This window comes from Salmo salar, chromosome 14 (genome assembly GCF_965601325.2).
Source record: "Salmo salar chromosome 14, fSalSal1, whole genome shotgun sequence".
In the NCBI taxonomy this organism is placed as follows: Eukaryota; Metazoa; Chordata; class Actinopteri; order Salmoniformes; family Salmonidae; genus Salmo; species Salmo salar.
This window is the reverse complement of record NC_138304.1, coordinates 81,246,969-81,269,102: the sequence shown is the minus strand read 5'-3', so window position 1 is coordinate 81,269,102 and position 22,134 is coordinate 81,246,969. Positions and strand designations below refer to the sequence as shown.

The 22,134-nt window shown below is 43.1% G+C and overlaps 1 protein-coding gene across 1 annotated transcript; it reads left to right on the top strand.

The window, feature by feature from the left end:
- Nucleotides 1-959: 959 nt before the first annotated feature.
- On the top strand, nt 960-14,907 carry LOC106570273 (uncharacterized). The gene is made up of 6 exons (XM_014142405.3): nt 960-1,532; nt 1,676-1,841; nt 12,611-12,717; nt 13,273-13,428; nt 13,520-13,663; nt 13,911-14,907. The coding sequence occupies exons 1-6, from the start codon at nt 960-962 to the stop codon at nt 14,433-14,435; spliced, it is 1,671 nt and encodes a 556-aa protein (XP_013997880.3). The 3' UTR covers nt 14,436-14,907.
- Nucleotides 14,908-22,134: the final 7,227 nt, after the last annotated feature.

Below are 22,134 nucleotides of genomic sequence, written 5' to 3'. Positions count from 1 at the left end.
CCGTTCTGTTCATTCTATTTCTATGGTCACAGCTCTACCCACAGTGTAGAGTGATTATGTCACAATTAATGAAAAGCTCCTGACTGTCAAATGGAATGTTGAACCAGAGACACCAGGGCCTTCTGGCGGGCTTCCACTACTACAGCCAAGCAACATCAGGAAAGGTAAAGTAGAAACTCAAACTGGGTCGGAAAGGAGACGTTTCCTCTGGGTACAGCTCCTAACCTTAACCATTAGTGTGGAAAATACAAAACTTAGCCAAGATCAGTGTCTAGGGGCAACTCCACCCACACCACAGTGAAACACAGAGATCAGCTCTGTCATCATTTGTTCTCTGTGTCAGTGCTGTTCCGTGGCCATGGCTGATGGGTTTGATTGGTTTCTATTTTGATCATTTATGACTTGATGATTTATAGAAGACCCCCATTAATTTATCCTTTTAACAAACACTTTTTGGCTCCGACTTGTTATTCTGAGACTGGTTCAGACTTGTTATTCTGAGACTGGCTCTGATGTATTATTCTGAGACTGGCTCCGACTTGTTATTCTGAGACTGGCTCCGACTTGTTTTTCTGAGACTGGCTCTGATGTATTATTCTGAGACTGGCTCCGACTTGTTATTCTGAGACTGGCTCCGACTTGTTATTCTGAGACTGGCTCTGACTTGTTATTCTGAGACTGGCAACACTGCCTATGACTTGGGTTGTTTCCAAAATGGCCCCCTATATAAAGCACCACTTTTGGTTTGTTTGCCCTTAAACATACTATAGCCAAACCTTTGTACTTACACAGGTCAAACCTCAAGTTATACCCCTCCCTCCTCCTTCCCTCCTTTCCTCCTCTGCCCTCACTTCCAACAATGATGCGCCTTCGCACCCAAAGGTCAAAGTTCAAGAGGAAAGGACGTGGACTGTTATGAAATCACAGGCAGAGTTTGGGATAGGGTCAGCACTCCACCGATGGCCAATCAACAGCACTCTAAGCCCAGAATAACCAATCAGAGCACCAGTCAAACCACCGCCACCGCCAGTAACCCCGGCAGCTCAGCCCAGTTAGGCAGACACTGTGCTAGGGTTAGGGATGAGGGCTGGGAGGATGAGGAAGAGGAGGCAGACCAGGAGGCTGACCAAGTACATGGCACCTCCACTTGCTCCCAAACACCCACCTACGACACTGTCAGCCCATATTCTGAGGACCCAGATGTAGTGATAGAGGACGTGGAGTATATTGAGGATGGATGTGACGTAGATGTAGAGCCAGATCCAGACCAGGACAGTCATCACAGGACGGGAGGGGGACAGAGAGGGTCCACAGGGGGCTTTGAGCCAGGGAGAGGTAGGGGACAGAGAGGGGCTGTAGCGGGCTGTTGGAGACCGAGAGATGCCACTGACCATGGGAGGGGCAGGGGACAACATGGGGACAAACCTCCAGCTACCCAGCAGGAGCAGACCCAGAGCCAGAACCAGACCAGGGCTCCAAAAGGAAGACCTCCTACCCAGAACAAGACTGGCAAACTGGGCAAACAAACACAGGTAGAGACCCCTGGATGATGGGGGTGGTGATGGGGATTATGACAATGATGATGAGGACAATTATAATTTTGATGAAATCAATGACAATAGACAAGATAATAACTATAACCATGATGATTGTGATATACATTTGATATTTTCAGACATATGACCTGTGTGTGACCCCACTGGAAGTCAACCCTCTGGGCCTGTCAGGTACGCAGTCCGAGAGTGCCATCAGCAGGCACGAGATCACCAGTGGGGAGCGGTTCTTCTACGGGGCTCACATGGGCAGCGAGACACGCAATGTAGAATTCAAGAGAGGAGGAGGTCAGGGTCATAGGTTATTGGCACCCTCGATAAAGATAAACCAAAAAATGGTATGAAATAAATAATCCAATACTGAGCTATATTGTATGAAGAAAAAGAAAGGGAAATTATATTATTTTATACTCATACAATTGCTCAGAGAAAGAGATTTTTTAAATTTTATCACTAAAAGAAAGGTTTGCCACCACTGTTTTCAGTACTCCGCCACCCAAGATAACGGCACTGAGCCTTTTCTAAAAATGTTTTATGAGATTGGACAACCCATTGGGATGGATCTCAGACCATTCCTCCATGCAGGATCTTTCCAGAAAGCAAAACATTCCGAAAGCAAAACATTCGATTATGTTAGGACAGCACCTAAATAAGAAAAACCACACAGCCATTTTCCAAGCAAGGAGAGCCGTCACAAAAACCAGAAATACAGCTAAAATTAATTACTAACCTTTGATGATCTTCATCAGATGACACTCCCAGGACTCAATGTTACAAAATACATGTATGTTTTGTTCGATAAAGTTCATATTTATATCCATAAACCCCATTTTACATTGGCGCGTGATGTTCAGAAAATGTATTCCCACCAAAACTCCCGGTGAATGAGCACATCAATTTACAAAAATATTCATCATAAACTTACAAAATTTACAACAGTTATGGAAAGAATTATAGATATACTACTCCTTAATGCAACCGCTGTGTCAGATTTTAAAATAGCTTTTCGGCGAAAGCACATTTTTCAATATTCTGAGGACAGAGCTCAGCCATCAAAGCAAGCTATACAGTTACCCGCCAAGTTCTGGAGTCAACTAAACTCAGAATTAGTATTATAAATCTTCCCTTACCTTTGCTGATCTTTGTTGGAATGCACTCCCAGGACCCCCACTTCCACAAGAAATGTTATTTTTGTTCGAAATACTCCATATTTATGTCCAAATACCTCAGTTTTGTTCGCGTGTTCAGATCACTATCCAAAGGCATAACGCGTGAGCGTAAAACAAGAGACAAAAAGTCAAATAGTTCCTCTACGTTCGTAGAAACATGTGAAACGATGTTTACAATCAATCCTTAGGGTCTTTTTTAACATAAAACGTCGATAATATTCCAACCGGACAATAGCGTATTCATTACAGAAGTAAAAGAAGGAGTGACGCGCCAAACGTGCCCGCGCAGTAAACAACTCACTGGTCCCAGGCAGTCCACTGATTGACTGAGCTCTTATTCTCTGCCCAGTAACAGTAGACGAATGAAACAAGTTTCTAAAGGCTGTTGACAGCCAATGGAAGCCTTAGGAAGTGCAAAATGACCCCACAGACACTGTAGTTTGAACAGGGATTAGATAGAAAAACTACAAGTCACTTCCTGGTTGGATTTTTTCTCAGGTTTTTGCCTGCCATATGAGTTCTGTTATACTCACAGACATCATTCAAACAGTTTTAGAAACTTCAGAGTGTTTTCTATCCAACTATACTAATAATATGCATATCTTAGTTTCTGGGAGTGAGTAGCAGGCAGTTTACTCTGGGCACGTCAGTCATCCAAGCGACTCAATACTGCCACCATCCATAAGAAGTTATTAACTTGATCACTCTTTTGTAACGGAGAATTTTCCTGCTGCATCAGGAAATTCAAATGAGCCTCGTGAGTCCCTGTTAAATAGCAGTTCTTCTCTCCATGCAGGGGCAGTCGAGTCATGGGGTTCAGGGCTTGCTATCCAAATGATTTCTCTCTCACTCTCTCAAACGTTCGGTCTAGGTCATATGGTTAGTGCTATCTGGAATCCTTGGGGCGTCCCTACCATAAACTCTAACCATTAACCTTACCTATCCCCAACCCTAACCTAAACCCTTAGCTTAGCCAAGTTAAATAAAGGTTACATTTACATTTTTAAATGAACCGCTTTAAATGTTAACTTCACTGGGGGGTAGGAACGTCCCAAGGATTCCAGATAGCATGGACCTATGTCCTATTACTGCAATATTCAAATGCATAAAAAAGTATCTGAAATGCAGCCATACACCGCTGTTTACATATTGGTCTCCAATAGGCTACGACATACAAGTGTCAAGTGTATGTTAAGATAAAAAATGAAGTTCCAACGTGGCCTGGGGTGGTCTAGCAGTTAGGCCCATTGTCTTCAGCGTGGCTGAGCACATATAGACCTACTGTGTAGGCATGGTTTTTATTCCAGACCACGCCGTTCTGACACAAATAACTAATTTGACTTGATTTATTTACACATTTCAAGTATGGAGAGTCCAGAGTTATTTTATCCCCAGACTTGATAAGAAATGACAATGTCAGATACTTTTGGATAACATAAATAGGAAGCAAATAAAATAATAACTATAGGTTACACCGACATTCGTTTCCATTCATACAAAGTGTCATTATAAGGGAGTGTTCGAAATGTACACAATTGATACATGCTTTTTCAATTTCAGTCAGGGGGAGGGTTTAGTATTTTTTATTTAGTCCAGGGGGGGTGGGGTCATTTAATTTGTAAACAAATAAATGCCATATTGCTCAGTGTTTGAAAATTAGTTGCTTATTATATCTCGATGTGTGCTCGATGCTGCCCCTCATTCCTGATTCTCTTCTGGGCGTGCAGTATCAATTGTGCCTAGTCTCAATCAAACGATCCTGTAATGGTCTGGGTGTAGCTGGTGCAGAGGAGTCAGGCGCAGGACAGCAGAGATGAGTAACACAAGTAACTTTACTCAAATATTCCAATAACATGTCGTAATACCGAGCCCACAATAACGGACCGAACATACATAAAACAATCACGCACAAAAACCATGGGGAAAACAGAGGGTTAAATAATGAACATGTAATTGGGGAATTGAAACCAGGTGTGTAAAACAAAGACTAAATAAATGGAAAATGAAAAGTGGATCGGCGATGGCTAGAAGGCCGGTGACGTCGACCGCCGAACGCCGCCCGAACAAAGAGAGGGACCGACAGATCCATAGCCTGTACAATTGGCCATAGGCCTAGGCTATACGAGGAGCATGGTCAGAGATGCAAAGGGCAAAGTTATATTTGTAAGGAAATGTTCTTCCTTCCTGAGTTTTTGCGCTGTTGGGATGGTGTAAAACTAGGCTATACTGTATTACACACTGCAATTGATAAGCTATCCCAATCATGAGCCCTGCTTTTGTTGATGTAAGCCTCTTGTGCTGCCTAACCAATGGCTGTGCTGTGTACGGTGGCACTTCAGAAGGCGAGTCAAAGGGTTCTTTCAAAAATACTTGCAATATCTGTGCTCGCTGACTAGGCCTACTGATTTCCTGTTCAGTTTGAGAGGGAGAGCGTGAAGATGAGAAAGAAGACTGGAGCTAATTTTGCTACTGCTATTATTGATTTGAATAAAAACAATATGTTTTGTTGCCAATAATGAAGCTATTTATAAGAGTTATTAACTTCACAATAAGCCATATTCAAGTAATTTACATAACTTACATTACTATGAAGCGGCAGCCGCGGAAATAGACAGCGCCTGAGTGCTGAAAGGCTAATTCGAGAAGGCCTAATTGATTTAGAGTCTTCATTTTAAATTGATTTTAGGCTACTAACAACAAGAGGGCTTTGTGTTGGAGCCTATCTTTTCCTATTAAGAAAAAATAGATAGGCCTACAACCTGTAAAATGATAGGCCTACAACCTGAAACAACCTGTAAAATGCTGTGGAAAGACGTGACTCCGATACATATGGGATATATATTTGGTTTGTCTCTATGACATTCAGAGGCTGCGCTACAACCTTTAGCCTATAGCCGAGGAGACAGAAAAAGAATGTCTGATTCTGTCACTATCAATTGATGTTCAACATATCAACAGGCTATTAAACTACATACTAACTCTAAGTCAGTCAGGAGGAAGCCAGGTAGCCTAAGAAGGAATGAAAATTAATTATTTAGGCTATATTATAATTATTATTTCAAGGCTATAAGCTGTCATTTAAGATATAAATTGTGAAACATTTGTGACACGCAACAGAACTCAGCATTTCAATAACAACAACAGCACTTCAACAACATGCCTATAAGTTTCGCATTTAGAATGTATAAAATGAAATGTAAAAAAAGTATTTATTAGAATTAAATTATAATGAAACGAAAAATTACTTATTAGGCTATAAAGTCATTCTACAATACCTTTGAATTCACTTTTAGAAACACGTTTGGTCAGTCTTTGGCTTGAGGATCATGCAGTGATCTATGCATGCCTATTTTATTAATTTAACGTAGCAGATGATCTAATGCCCTAATCACAATCAACACAAATCAATTTGGTAAGAACAGTATCACTGAATAAACTACAATATTTTTTTTTTAAATGATAGTTTCCCAAATGAAAAAAATGCATATAGGCCTACCTGATGATATGTGGCTGCTGTGTTAAAAAACAAATGGCTTTTTCTTGAATTCATTGATGATCAGATACTTCAGTTGTAACTGGTTCTTAGCACGTTTCCAAACTTAGACTATTCTCTTTTTTAGCAATAGCCTGTAGAGAAATCAAAACGTGCGTGGTGCTGCAGCATGCGCTCATTCGCTGTCAGGCTCTATTGTGGTATTAAAAAAGATTCTGCATGTCTCCAGTATTGTAAAATAATGTAGAATCGCATGAAATGCATTTATAAAAGGCCGTTTTTTTCTCAGTCCGCAAATAAGATAATAGATTCAGGCAGAAGGACAACTATCTCTGCCGCACTCCACCAATCAGGCCCTTATGGTAGAGTGGACAGACGGAAGCCACTCCTCAGTAAAAGGCACATGACAGAAAACTTGGAGTTTACATAAAGGGGGTACCTAAAGGACTTTCAGACCATGAGAAACAAGATTCTCTGGTCTGATGAAAACAAGATTGAACACTTTGTCCGAATGCCAAGCATCACGTCTGGAGGAAACCTTGCATCATCCCTATGAAGCATGGTGGTGGCAGCATCCTGCTGTGGGGATGTTTTTCAGCGGCAGGGACTGGGAGACTAGTCAGGATCAAGAGAAAGATAAACGGAGCAAAGTACAGAGAGATCCTTGATGAAAACCTGCTCCAGAGCACTCAGGACCTCAGACTGGGACAAAGGTTCACCTTCTAACAGGACAACGACCCTAAGCACACAGCCAAGACAACGCAGGAGTGGCTTCGGGACAAGTCTCTGAATGTCCTTGAGTGGCCCAGCCAGTGCCCGGACTTAAACCCGATCAAACGTCTCTTGAGAGACCTGGAAATAGCTGTGCAGCGATGCTCCCCATCCAACCTGACAGAGCTTGATAGGATCTGCAGAGAAGAATGGGAGAAACTCCCGAAATACAGGTGTGAAAAGCTTGTAGTGTCAAACCTAATAACACGGAACCCAAACCGGCTGCGTGCGTGCGCCATCGTGCGCCATCGTGCATAAATGTATTTTGTCCCCCCACACCAAACGCGATCACGACACGCAGATTAAAATATCAAAACAAACTCTGAACCAATTATATAAATTTGGGGACAGGTCGAAAAGAATTAAACATTTATGGAAATTTAGCTAACTAGCTTGCACAATGCTCGCGCATGCAACGTGAGCGGTGTAGTCAGCCTGTAAGACTCAAGGCTGTAATCTCTACCAAAGGTGCTTCAAAAAGTACTCAGTCTCATAGCAAAGGTTCTGAATATTTATGTAAATTAGGTATTTCTGTTTTTTATTTGTAATAAATTTGCTAACATTTCTAAAAACCTGTTTTTGGTTTGTCATTATGGGGTATTGTGTGTAGATTTTAGACTAAGGCTGTAATGTAACAAAATGTGGAAAAAGTCAAGGGGTCTGAATACTTTCCGAATGCACTGTATAGTTTATGGAATGCTTGTCAATTAGATAAATATTCCTTAGTCGGTTATAAAAATACTAAGTTGTTGCGATTACAATACCAATCAGAGGGTGAACATATCTCGAAGACACAGGAGGCTGCAGAGGGGAGGACGGCTCATGATAATGACTGGAATGGAGTGAATGGAATGTTATCAAACACATGGAAATAATGTGTTTGAGTTCGATTACCATTACATAGTTCCGTTCCAGCCATTACCATGAGCCCGTCCTCCCCAATTAAGGTGCCAACAACCTCCTATGCTTGAAGACTTTGGTTGCAAGAAGGACTAAAAGACAATTTATGCTTGATCCGAGGCCAAATTGAGCTCTGTACTGCATCGCCGTGTGCCTCCAAGATTTTGTAACAATGCGGAGGGCTCCGTATAGCTCCGAAATGGACATGACTGGTTGACGGTAGATGGGAGCAGGAGGTCCTGTATAAACACAAACTCACTTCCTTGACATCTTCCTTCACATCAGTTCTGCACTGCTCTGCGAAGCGCAATAAGTCCCAGGACCGAGTTTGGGAAACCCTGTTTAAGGGAGCGGTAATGATGTGACCAATAATGGTTGCAATTGAGATCAGCTGTGCAGGTGAATGTAGCGCATATTGATTGATGGTTTAACTAGACATCAGCTGGTGACAATCTAGTGCTCTATAATCTATTTATTTGATTATATTCCAATAAACTACATTCTGTAGGCTACCCCTTAGCCCATGTGTCAAACTCATTCCAGTGTCTGAGTGTTTTTGCTTCACCCTTGTACTTGATTGATTAATTAGGGTCACTAATTAGTAACGAACTCCCCTCACCTGGTTGTCTAGGTCTTAATTGAAAGGAAAAAACAAAAACCCGCAGACACTCGGCCCTCCGTGGAATGAGTTTGACACCCCTGCCTTACTGCAGCATTTCCCAAACTCGATCGTGGGGACCCCAAGGGGTGCACGTTTTGTTTTTTGCCCTAACACTACACAGCTAATTGAAATCATCAAAGCTTGATGATTAATTGATTATTTTAATAAGTTGCGTCGTGCTAGGGCAAAAAAACAAACGTGCACCCCTTCGAGTCCCGAGGACCGAGTTTGGGAATTGCTGGCTACTATGTTTCCCTGGCTTAGTTGATTTGGGCCATCAGTGGATTGACTGATGTAGGCCTACTGTAGAACTATAAGCTTTCCTCCAGTGTGGATGCTCGTCCACGTTTTATAGTTAGGCTATGTATAATTAGTCAATATAGTTCTGGTCTTTGGTGTGGATTGAAAGCCTGTGTTGTGTGGCTTTGATATTTCATTTCGTAAAGAGGTTTATGCATTTGAGCCTACCAAAAGACAATTTCATTGAGCTGACACCCTTTTCTTTTATGTATAAATTATCAGACTATTTGTTTTACGTCACAAAATAAATGCAATGAACTTGTTGGACTAATTTAGGCGCAGGCTGGTCACTATATCTGTTGACCCGACATTCAGGGCAGGTGGGCCAGAGCCCCACTTGTTTTGAGCCCCACCTGTTTAGCTAAAAATACAATTAAAATAACGGGCCTGTTTTGCATGTTATTTTGGTATTCATTTGTGTTACATATCAGTTTGCAAACAATGTCAAAAAAAAAAAAAAAATCCTTGAGTTAATAAAGCCGCATACTCTCTTTCTTGAGTAAGGCAACTCCAAAATGCAGGTGTTTCAGAGTAGCTCAGTGCTTTCTGTGGTGGAAGGGCAGCCAGCAAAAGCACACTGGCAATTTTCTCTAGTTGTGCTGTAATTGGCTCAGTCTTCTGTCACTCACGGGGACACTACGTCACCGCAGAATCTACAGGGAGAGCCTGGCAGTTCAAGACCCCTTGGGTGCTTCCATAGATTTACATCAGAATTCAAGAAGGCTCAAGGTCATTGGCTACAGATATAACGTGATTTGACGTAATTTTGTCTACCATAGCTTTGATTGGACTGATCATGTTAACGACTTACTTTCAAAATCTTAGCTAGCTAGCTAGGCAAGTAGTCATCATCATGAATCATGTCGACACTCTACTGGAAAATCCCTTTCAATTCTTGTTATATGAAGATAAATTATAGATAAAACGTATCAGTGCTCCTCGGCCATTGCACATAAACATTACACAACAGGTCGGAAAGCTTAAATTCAACAGAGTGGTTTGGAAGAAATCGGTGGCTAACTGCAAGCATTGCAAAGCAATCATTATTTTGCTTCCCCTGCCTGCTATTCGATGATGAGGGTGTGTGGTCCAAGTCTGGGTTTAAGGATTTAAAAAATCTGTCTGAAAGGGTCTCTTTTCCAAGTTTAAAATTATAAACATTCACACACAACACCATGGGACGGAAAAGGTTGAATACATTGGCCGTGCTGTCAATCGAGCATGATTTATGCAGCGTTCAAAACAACTAGGAATTTAAAACGGGGAAATCTCAGACTTCAGTGCCTTCAAGATAACTGGGAACACGGAAAAATACGAGCTCCGACTGGGAAAATACGTTTTGAATGGTCATCCAACTTGGAATTCCAAGTCGGAAACTTGGGCCTCTTTCTAGAGCTCTGACTCTCCTACCTGAAAATTACTGACGTCATGATTCAACCAGTTTTTTCCCCGAGTTCCCAGTTGTCTTGAAGCACCATTAATCCAGAGAATGGCAGACTTTGAAGACAAAGTTTGCCCACAAGAAGGACCGCAGCACAACCTTCCTGTTCAAGTGAGCACATCACAACAACTGTGAGTCCAAAAATGTGTCTTGTATGCATTGGTGGAAAAAGTACCCAATTGTCATACTTGAGTTAAAGTATAGATACCTTAATAGAAAGTTACTCAAGTCAAAATGAAAGTTACCCAGTAAAATACTATCTGTGTAAAAGTCTAAAAGTATTTGGTTCTAAATATATTTAAGTATGAAAAGTAAATGTAATTGATCAAATATACTTAAGTATCAAAAGTGAAAGTAAAAGTACAAATAATTTCAAATTCTTTATATAAAGCATTTATTAACATTTCTTTGTGTAGCCTATGCAGCATTACTAGTTAGTTATTGTTTATGACCCTCTCATGATAAATATTTACTTTTGGGGATTACTTAGATTACATTTTCGATTACATTTAGTTACATTTAACTGGTTTTAACAATGCTGAGGTAAACACTAAGAATAATATGAATACTGATTAACATGGCTGCATCGTTTTTTATTATTTTGTTTTAAGCCTTACCCAAACCAAACCTTAACTTTAACCACTCAGAATGAACGTCTAAACTGTTAACCTTTCTGTTTTAACCCTGTAACCACTCGGAATTAACCCTGTAGCGGAATTAACGCTGTAGCCACACAGAATTAATGTGTAAAAAATAGACTGTCATCCATGAGTCAAAGGGCAGTGGGCTGGATTCAAACTCATGTCAGGGTCAGTGGCTGTAACCACTGGACCACACAGGCACAAAGGAAACTAGTAATTTATTCTGCCTATTGCTTGCCTTCAACATAATAAAACAATTGATAAAAAAAAATACGATTTTCCCTAACAAAAAATAAATTTACCCCCTACAAATGTCAATTCATTATAATCCAGATAAGAATTCACACGAGACGCGCTGTAGCCTACACGTAGCCTACATAAGGTACAATGTTGGTGCCGCTTCCAGCTGCCCCCTGGTGTCAATTCTAAATATTTGATCAGATATTCAAATCCTCCTGCTGCAGGATTATTTTCCTCCTGTGATGAAAGGTGTCAAATTAAGAGCTGACATTTGTAACAATTTCTTTGTGGATTTTGATGTGTGCTTGTGGTTACTGTCTTGCTGGAAGATCCACTTGCGGACAAGATTCAGCTTCCTAGCTTCCTGGCAGAGGCAACTGGGTTTTTTGCTAAAATGTCCTGGTAATTGGTAAAGTTCATGATGCCGTTGACCTTAACAAGGCAAGTGCCCCAGGACCAGTGAAAGCAAAATAGCCCCATAACATCAAAGATCCACCACCATATTTTACAGTAGGTATGAGGTTATTTTCTGCATATGCATCCTTCTTTCGACACCAAACTCACCATTGGTGTGCGTGGCCAAAAAGCTACATTTTTACATCATCTGATCATAGCACCGGTTCCAATCCAAGTGCCAATGCCGTTTAGCAAACTCCAGGCATTGTTGGTTGCTCTCAATAATTACCTTTTTCTGGCAACCCTTCCAAACAGTCTATTGGCATGGAGGTGGCTTCTAATTGTAGATTTGGAGACCCGAAGATGCGACGAAGTTCTGTAATTCTTCAACTATAGCCCTTAGACTTTTGTTAGCCTCCCAAACTATCTTCCTCAATGTGCGTGGGACAAGATACACATACGTCCAATACCAGGCAAGTTTACCACTGTTCCATTGGTTTTAAAGTCCTTATAGTTGTTGCACTAATAGTGGTAAGTGGTATATTTAGTACTTTCTTGGCAATTTTTTGTACCCATTGCCTGTCTTTTATCATTTGTGAGTTCTTTGCATTTACCATGGTGATGGATGACAAAGGGATTTGACATGCGTGTTAACTAACTTTTATACCCCAGTGAAACAGGAGGCCATAGAAGGCCACAATACAGTTCCTTAAACTGAGATTCACTTCAAAAAGAAGAATGTGAATGCAGATTTATTTTTGTTTTTATTTAAAATGTATCTTAAGGGGTGACAATAATTTTGACACCTATCTTTGAGAAAAAAAAGTATTACTTGTTAAACAAAATGTATTTCTCTGAGCAAATGTATTAGTATGAAATAATATAATAAAAAAATATATATAATTTATTTTATAGAGTCTAATTTGCTCATCTTTATCAAGTGTGGCAATAATTCTGGACCTGACTGTATTTACCATCGTAATACAGAAAAGGAAACAATACATTAACAGTAGAAAATAAACTTCCCATCCACTCCATCCTCCAGGAGAGTACCTGCGCTCGTCGTTCCGTGCCCACCTGCGCCGCTACGCCTGTGCCTTCCTGAACAGTGGAGGGGGCAGCCTGCTGGCGGGGGTGGATGACGACGGGGTGGTGAGTAGGACATTAAATTAATACACGAAGACTCCTTAACAGGTAATCAAATTGCTACCCGGACTATTTGCAATGTGTCCCGCCATCGCCCTCTTTTACGCTGCTGCTACTCTCTGTTTATCATGTATGCATAGTTACTTTAACTATACCTACACGTACAGTACATATTTCCTCAATTAGCCCGACTAACCAGCGCCCCCGCACATTGACTCTGTACCGGTACCACCTGTATATAGCCTTGCTACTGTTATTTTCACTGTCATTTTACTCTCTTTTTTTTTTTTCTTTACTTATCTATTGTTTACCTAATACCTATTTTTTACTTAAAAATTGCACTGTTGGTTAGGGCTTGTAAGTAAGCATTTCACTGTAAGGTCTACACCGGTTGTATTCGGCGCACATGACAAATAAACTTTGATTTGATTTGAAGAATGGATTGAATCAAATGTCATTGAATATAATAGCTTGATAAACAAATCAAAACAGAATGTAATAAAGCTGTATCGATTTGATTAAAAACATAACCATCAAATGGATCACTTCCATCCGTCCTAGGTGAGGGGTCTACGCTGTGACCACAGACAGGAGGACCAGGCACGGCTGCTGGTGGACTCTATCCTAAAGGGCTTCCACCCTACCCTGTTACCACACTCCTACACCCTGGCCTTCCTCCCAGTGGTCAGACTGGGGCCCGAGAGCCAGAATCTGAAGGTGCTGTCTGTCTCCCTATCTGCCTGTCTGGTACTCTGGTCACTATCCTGTCAGTCAGTCTCTTACCCAGTCTCTATTATTCCACCTCCAGGTGCTGCGCCTCACCCTGCGGCCCCCCCCAGCCCTCACCCAGCAGGGCCTTTACCAGACCGACCAGGGAGAGGTGTTCCTCAGGAGGGATGGCAGTGTGGAGGGACCGCTGTCTGCTAGCGCCATCCAGGAGTGGGCCAGGCAGGTATGTAGATATTAAGACCCATTAAATAGTTATTTTATGACGGGGTCATTGTGGAGGCATATTAGGTAGTTGATACACAGGAGATTAGGAAACTTCTATCAGATGACTTACAGAAGAAGTGTGACAAGTAGTCTTATTTTATCTTAGCACTGGATTATTTTATTTTAGCTTAGTTTAGCTATAAATTGTGGTAGTCTAGAATTCATTCAGCTAGCAGGTGACGGCCTGTCTCTCTGTCTCCCCCTAGAGGTGGAGTGGGGAGGTGAGTCGTCTGCAGCACCGTGTGGAGGTCCTTCTGTCTGAGCAGCGACTGCTTCTGCAGGATATACGCCAGCAGAGCCAGGCCATCGCTGCCCTGCAGAGTGCACAGACTCAGGCTCCGTCACAGGCACAGGGATATACACAGGCTCCAACACAGGCTCCAACACAGGCTCCAACACAGACACACTTACATGTACACACACACACCCAGGCACATGTGAAGACACCAACAACTGAGAGCCTTGGGGACAGGCTGATGCAGATTTTAGGGAAGGCAGGACGAGCGACACCACTAAACCGAGAAGTCCCTTCAGTCACCCCAGCAACACCCAGCTCAGCTCTGCCGCTGGTACCCTTCATGGCCCCTGATCTGGACTTGCTCCGGGAATCTCCAGGCAGGGCCCATCTCTGCCCATCTCTGTCCCGAGGGCACAACCAAGGCCCTGGACCCCCACACTGCCCTCAGTGCCAATGTACAGAGTGCAGATCAAACATCTGCAGACTGATGTGAATGAATGGCCAGGTTCAACTTCCAACCTTCTGAATGTCGATAGATATAATCCACCCTTCCACTGAAATACAACCCATCTCCCTCAGTCACTGACTAATGTGTTAAGTTTTCTCTCTGGAAGCTAAAACATATCTCTAGTACCTCCAACACACCAACGAGATGAGCAGTAGGCATTACAGTGCTGCCTTGTCTGCATTATGCTGCAGTGTTAGACCACATACACCAGGTGGCAGCAGAGACCAAGCCCTCCCTCTCGGTCATCACTAGTTACCACAGCCGCAAAGTCATAACCCCACCTATTTCTATCATTTATCTTCTTAAAATTTGATTTTAATCCTAACCTTAACCCTTAACCACACTGCAAACTTTATGCCTAACCCTAATCTTAAATGAAGACAAAAAAGCATATTTTTGTTTTCATGAATTAGGAAACATACAATCTTTACTTTGTGGCTGTGCTATCTAGTGGAAACCCTCCCTCTCTCCATTCTCTCTGTTGTCATTTGGAGGTAATGCCCACTCATTAATGTGATAAAGGGTCTGAGGATGAGTCATGAAGAGGGGGTGGGAGAAATTAAACTGTGGAAAGATGAGTGGTGGGAAGGGGAGAGTTCCAACAGAGGAGAGATGAGGGGTGGGAAGGGGAGAATTCAAACAGAGGAGAGATGATTGGTGGGAAGGGGAGAATTCAAACAGAGGAGAGATGAGGGGTGGGAAGGGGAGAATTCAAACAGAGGAGAGATGAGTGGTGGGAAGGGGAGAATTCAAACAGAGGAGAGATGAGTGGTGGGAAGGGGAGAATTCAAACAGGAGAGATGAGGGGTGGGAAGGGGAGAATTCAAACAGGAGAGATGAGGGGTGGGAAGGGGAGAATTCAAACAGAGGAGAGATGAGGGGTGGGAAGGGGAGAATTCAAACAGAGGAGAGATGAGGGGTGGGAAGGGGAGAATTCAAACAGAGGAGAGATGAGGAGAGATGAGGGGTGGGAAGGGGAGAATTCAAACAGGAGAGATGAGGGGTGGGAAGGGGAGAATTCAAACAGAGGAGAGATGAGGGGTGGGAAGGGGAGAATTCAAACAGAGGAGAGATCAGGGGTGGGAAGGGGAGAATTCAAACAGAGGAGAGATGTGGGGTGGGAAGGGGAGAATTCAAACAGAGGAGAGATGAGGGGTGGGAAGGGGAGAATTCAAACAGAGGAGAGATGAGGGGTGGGAAGGGGAGAATTCAAACAGGAGAGATGAGGGGTGGGAAGGGGAGAATTCAAACAGAGGAGAGATGAGGAGAGATGAGGGGTGGGAAGGGGAGAATTCAAACAGGAGAGATGAGGGGTGGGAAGGGGAGAATTCAAACAGAGGAGAGATGAGGGGTGGGAAGGGGAGAATTCAAACAGAGGAGAGATGAGGGGTGGGAAGGGGAGAATTCAAACAGGAGAGATGAGGGGTGGGAAGGGGAGAATTCAAACAGAGGAGAGATGAGGAGAGATGAGGGGTGGGAAGGGGAGAATTCAAACAGGAGAGATGAGGGGTGGGAAGGGGAGAATTCAAACAGAGGAGAGATCAGGGGTGGGAAGGGGAGAATTCAAACAGAGGAGAGATGAGGGGTGGGAAGGGGAGAATTCAAACAGAGGAGAGATGAGGGGTGGGAAGGGGAGGATTCAAACAGAGGAGAGATGAGGGGTGGGAAGGGGAGAATTCAAACAGAGGAGAGATGAGTGGTGGGAAGGGGAGAATTCAAACAGAGGAGAGATGAGGGGTGGGAAGGGGAGAATTCAAACAGGAGAGATGAGGGGTGGGAAGGGGAGAATTCAAACAGAGGAGAGATGAGGGGTGGGAAGGGGAGAATTCAAACAGGAGAGATGAGTGGTGGGAAGGGGAGAATTCAAACAGAGGAGAGATGAGGAGAGATGAGGGGTGGGAAGGGGAGAATTCAAACAGGAGAGATGAGGGGTGGGAAGGGGAGAATTCAAACAGAGGAGAGATGAGTGGTGGGAAGGGGAGAATTCAAACAGAGGAGAGATGAGGGGTGGGAAGGGGAGAATTCAAACAGAGGAGAGATGAGGGGTGGGAAGGGGAGAATTCAAACAGGAGAGATGAGGGGTGGGAAGGGGAGAATTCAAACAGAGGAGAGATGAGTGGTGGGAAGGGGAGAATTCAAACAGAGGAGAGATGAGGGGTGGGAAGGGGAGAATTCAAACAGAGGAGAGATGAGTGGTGGGAAGGGGAGAATTGAAATGAGAAGGGGCGTGGAGGCTGCTTACATTACATGTTTTTTCTCATATTGCTAGGAGTCTGCCTGTCTGTATCTGCCATAAAAATGAAAAAACGTATCTGTCTTTGGACTGCTGCTATAGCCTGCCTGTTTGTCTCCCCGTCTGCCCACTGTCTTTCCCTATAACTGCTCCGTTCAAGGTTTAGAATCCATTCAAGTCATGTCATTTTTAGATTTAACCAATAGATTATCCCAACAGTATCTATCTTCTCAAATGTAAAACAGAGCTCACTGTCTGCTTCCTGTTATGGTTCAAAGTTTCATGTCACATATCCTGTTCTGTTCTCCTTTTCTGCCCCACTAAAAACATCTGCACTGTTTTTCATCTAACACTGTCTGTTACTGTGGTCATCCACAGACCCACTTGGAACCTACTTGTGCCTCACAATTTAGACTCCCCCACTCGATTTCTTTCTTTCTCTCCTATTTTATGTGTGTGTATTCAGACCCCTTGACTTTTTCCACATTTTGTTACGTTACAGCCATATTCTAAAATTGATTAAATTGTTTTTTTTCTCCTAGTCAATGTACCGCAATTCCCCATAATGACAACGCAAAAACAGTTTATTAGAAATGTTTGGAGAAAAAAAAAAAAAAATGTTTACATAAGGTGATGGCCACTCCAATACCTTGACTTTGTTGTCCTTAAGCCATTTTGCCACAACTTTGGAAGTATGCTTGGGGTCATTGTCCATTTGGAAGACCCAATTGTGACCAAGCTTTAACTTCCTGACTGATGTCTTGAAATGTTGCTTCAATGTATCCACATAATTTTCCATCCTCATGATTCCATCTATTTTGTGAAGTGCACCAGTCCCTCCTGCAGCAAAGCACCCCCACAACATGATGCTGCCACCCCCGTGCTTCACGGTTGGGATGGTGTTCTTCGGCTTGCAAACATACCGCTTTTTCCTCCAAACATAACGATGGTCATTATGGCCAAACAGCTCTATTTTGTTTCATCAGACCAGAGGACATTTCTCCAAAAGTACGATCTTTGTCCCCATGTACAGTTGCAAACCGTAGTCTGGCTTTTTTTATGGCGGTTTTGGAGCAGTGGCTTCTTCCTTGCTGAGCGGCCTTTCAGGTTAAGTCGTTATAGGACTCGTTTTACTGTGGATATAGATACTTTGTACCTGTTTCCTCCAGCATCTTCACAAGGTCCTTTGCTGTTGTTCTGGGATTGATTTGAGGTCTTGGCTGATTTCTTTTGATTTTCCCATGATGTCAAGCAAAGAGGCACTGAGTTTGAAGGTAGGCCTTGAAATACATCCACAAGTACACCTCCAATTGACTCAAATGATGTCAATAAGCCTATCAGAAGCTTCTAAAGCCATGACATAATTTTTTGGAATTTTCCAAGCTGTTTAAAGGCACAGTCAACTTAGTGTATGTAAACCTCTAGCCCACTGGAATTGTGATACAGTGAATTATAAGTGAAATAATCTGTCTGTAAACAATTGTTGGGAAAATGACTTGTTTCATTCACAAAGTAGATGTCCTAACCAACTTGCCAAAACTATAGTTTGTTAACAAGAAATTTGTGGAGTGGTTGAAAAACAAGTTTTAATGATTCCAACCTAAGTGTATGTAAACTTCTGACTTCAACTGTATATAGACAGGTGTGTGCCTTTCCAAATCATGTCCAATCAATTGAATTTACCACAGGTGGACTCCAATCAAGTTGTGGAAGCATCTCAAGGATGATCAATGGAAACAGGATGCACCTGAGCTTAATTTCGAGTTTCATAGCCAAGGGTCAGCATACTTGGCTATGAAGTTTTTGCTCATTATGGGGTATTGTATGTAGATTGATTAGGGATTTTTTTTTAAATCCATTTTAGAATAAGGCTGTAAAGCAACAAAATGTGGAACAAGTCAAGAGGTCTGAATACTTTCCGAATGCGTGTGTGTATTTGTGTGTGTGCGTGTGCGTATGTGAGTTTTTACGTGTCTACTGACCAGCATGTTTGTCTGTCTGGGGCTGAGTCATATTACTGTGTAAACCGCTTAAACTCTAACCCACGTACATGCATGTTGTCATTAAAGGGGAATGCTTTTGGCAGGGATCAGACTTTACGAGGCATAACCAATGCAGTACGTAGAGACCATAGTGTTTCCAGTGTATGTGAGTGGTGCACATGTGTTTCCGTGTGTGAATACAGTGGGCCTTTGGGCCATGGGTGTGTGTGTGTTTGTTGTGTACACTGTTGCCACATCCTCACATAGCAAGGCTCTTGAAATCTTAACTTCTGATGTGGCCAGACACACAAACACACACACACACAGAAAATAGGAGAAAAAAGAGGACAGAGTGGGAGAAAGAGAGAGAGAGACAGAGAGAGAATGAGAGTGAGGGAGTTCATATTTTGAGGCGTACGTAGGTTCCCAGTGGGTCTGTTCCTCTCACCAGAGGAGTGAATTTGCATGGCTGAGTCAGCATATGCACTTGCACCACACGGAGACACTGCTCAGAAAACCCCCCTTTTCCATTGGCTGGGGGTGACTCATCGTTAGGCTGCGCGGGTGTTTTACAGTGCTCTATCTGCAGTTCATTGAGTGTACATTATGATGCTATGTGTGTGTCTCTTGGGAAGCCTGTCCCAGAGATTGGTAGTGTAGTGTGAATAGGAGGCAGGAATCTCATGGGTGCTCTTTCACAAGGAATTCATCAAGGACAGCTAACCATGATGCTGTAGACGTTGATTCAGAAGGCTTTCTTTGGCCATCCTAAGTTCATTCTTGTTCTCTACCATTGCCATTAATTTAATGTACATACTATTACAGACAGTATTGAAACCCATCCTCAATTTGTCATCTTACCAAAAATACAATAGTCTAGGCTAGATCTTGATAAACACCGAAATGACAGCACCCGTGTTGTTTTGCTTTTCAGTGATAAGTCGGCAGCCATTGCTGCTCAGTCGACCATTTCTTATGATCACATCATCACGCAAATCCCTACAGATAAGCAATTGTTCTCAATAGCCTCCTCAGACTCATTTACTTTGTTCCACCTGTCCATGTAAAATCTATCTACATTGTAATTAATTGGTTACCATGCCTGTAAAGAGATCATTGATATTAACTATGTGGTATAAGATACAAGTTTCAAGTTTTTAATGTCACATGCACAAGTACAGTGAAATGCCTTTCTTGCATACAAAATAGCTGTTGGTAGAGTGGGGTTGTGCTGACAGTGTGATGGCCCACATGGTTGTTTGTCCGCTTATGTGACGTTCAAGAGAAAGATGTTAGTAACTGCTGCACACACAAACACACACACTGCTGCATTCCAATCTAATCAAAATGACAACGTGGCCTTGGAGAAGAACAGACAGTGGTATTTGAAGACCGCCATTCAGTTTAACAGGGGGCTTCTTTTCTTCTCGCTTTCTTTCTCACTCTAGCCGAGCCCAACCGTGCCTTGAGCCGGCCTGCCTGGGGCCTGCCTGCCTGGGGCCTGCCTGCCTGGAGCCTGCCTGCCAGGGGCCTGCCTGCCTTGAGCCTGCCTGGGGCCTGCCTGCCTGGGGCCTGCCTGCCTGGGGCCTGCCTGCCTGGGGCCTGCCTGCCTGCCTGAGGCCTGCCTGCCTGAGGCCTGTGTGTGTGTGTGTGTGTGTGTGTGTGTGTGTGTGTGTGTGTGTGTGTGTGTGTGTGTGTGTGTGTGTGTGTGTGTGTGTGTGTGTGTGTGTGTGTGTGTGTGTGGTGTGTGTGTGTGTGTGTGTGTGTGTGTGTGTGTGATGTAAAACAAGACTCTCAGGAAGACAATGAGGCCCTCTGACTGCTACTATGTCACTCTGTCTCCATTCTGAAAAACACTTCTTCATGCCAACTCGATAACAGGGTTTTTGATCCCTACTCGAATCCTCAAAAGAGAGAGTACTTGGAGATGTGACTGAAGGATCTTCCAGTTCAGTTCCTATATTGACTAAATCAATTGGAATTGACCCCAACCCTGGAAGTGGATGTTGGTTAAGGCTACCACCTTGCACACCCATGTCCTAGAAAGGAGTTATTAGTCTTATTTGTGTCAGTGCTGTTGGCCAATGAGCTATACAAAAAAAGGAAAACAAGACCAATACATCACTGATGTCTAGCATCCACACCTACCATGTCTGGAGACTCCGCCTATCAGCCTGTCACTGATCAGACAAAGGCTAGTGACACACAGTCAGCATGGCTGGCTCAACCCTGGACAACACTGACTCAACAGTGAGTCAGTTACATATGTCTAATTACTTATTTTACACTGGATACGTTTTCATTTGGGATGGTTGAAGGGTGGGTTGGTGGTCGAAAGAAAATAAAAGCGTCTGGATAAATGTGGTTCAATTCAGTAAGTGACCTGAATTTCCAATTCCATATGTCCTCATTGAAAAGCAGAGGTAGAGAGACAGATTGACACAGACATACAGAGATAGAGAGAGACACAAACAGACAGACACAGGCAGGCAGAGAGACAGGCAGAGAAGAGAATATGAGGAGATATTTGGTAGGGGTGGCCTTTGTCAGAGAGAGGGAGAGTCCTCAAGGACACAGTATGCCATCCATGGGAGTCAGGCTGAGGTATTGGAGTGGGGAGGGAGGGGGTGAGGAGAGGGGGGATGTGAGAGGGCAGGAGGGGGAGAGGGAGGCCTGCTGACGCATTTAGGAGCCGTTGCAGGGTGCTGGTGACGTCCAGACAACCATACAGAAATCACAGAGACTGGAGAGATGGCTTCAGTCCAAATACTTGTGTCTGGTGAATCGTGCTGATTCCTGGCTAAAGAAGAAAAAGAGAGAGAGAGAGGGCCCTTAAATTGAATTGAATTGAGAGGGGGGAAACGGATAGAGGAGAGAGAAAAGGGGAGAGATAGAGGAGAGAGACAGAGAGAGACAGAGAGAGAGAGAGAGAGAGAAAGCTAAAGAACTTCGGACTTCTCTCAGTTTAGCAATACTTTAATGTTTCACAAGGAGTAAAGCTGGTTACATAGGGGTTTCATGTGCAGGAGCCATACAATAGGGAAGGTTGTGTGGCTGCAAACTGTTCATAAGACATGTGTTAGAGTAGACACATGGGTGACTGTAGCACCAACACTTTGCTGTAAAGATATTTACTTTTCCCTGATATAAAGCCAACGTCATTGTACATTTAAAGGCCCTGGCTGTATATGGGTCTTTCCATCAATAATGAGGCCAATATGTGACATTGGGATAAACATTTAAACATTGTAAAAAATATATGTAAATAAGCCCATAACTCCACCTATACAACAACATAGGCCTAGGACTACATTCTTTAAGCAGGGTTCATACAGACATACAGACATTCAAGGACTTTCACTAACTGTATTTTTTTCAAGGACCTCAATGTTATACAATTGTATAATTGACATAATTGTACATATAGGGCCCTCAAGGTAGGCCTATTCCAGTATTTTTTACATTTCTG

What these genes read in the sequence shown, in the direction of transcription:
- LOC106570273 (XM_014142405.3), top strand. Translation starts at nt 960, where the DNA reads ATGGCCAATCAACAGCACTCTAAGCCCAGAATAACCAATCAGAGCACC. An exon ending in AACTGGGCAAACAAACACAG is followed by an intron (nt 1,533 to 1,675) that starts GTAGAGACCCCT and finishes TGATATTTTCAG; the next exon opens with ACATATGACCTGTGTGTGAC. An exon ending in CCGAGAGCCAGAATCTGAAG is followed by an intron (nt 13,429 to 13,519) that starts GTGCTGTCTGTC and finishes TTCCACCTCCAG; the next exon opens with GTGCTGCGCCTCACCCTGCG.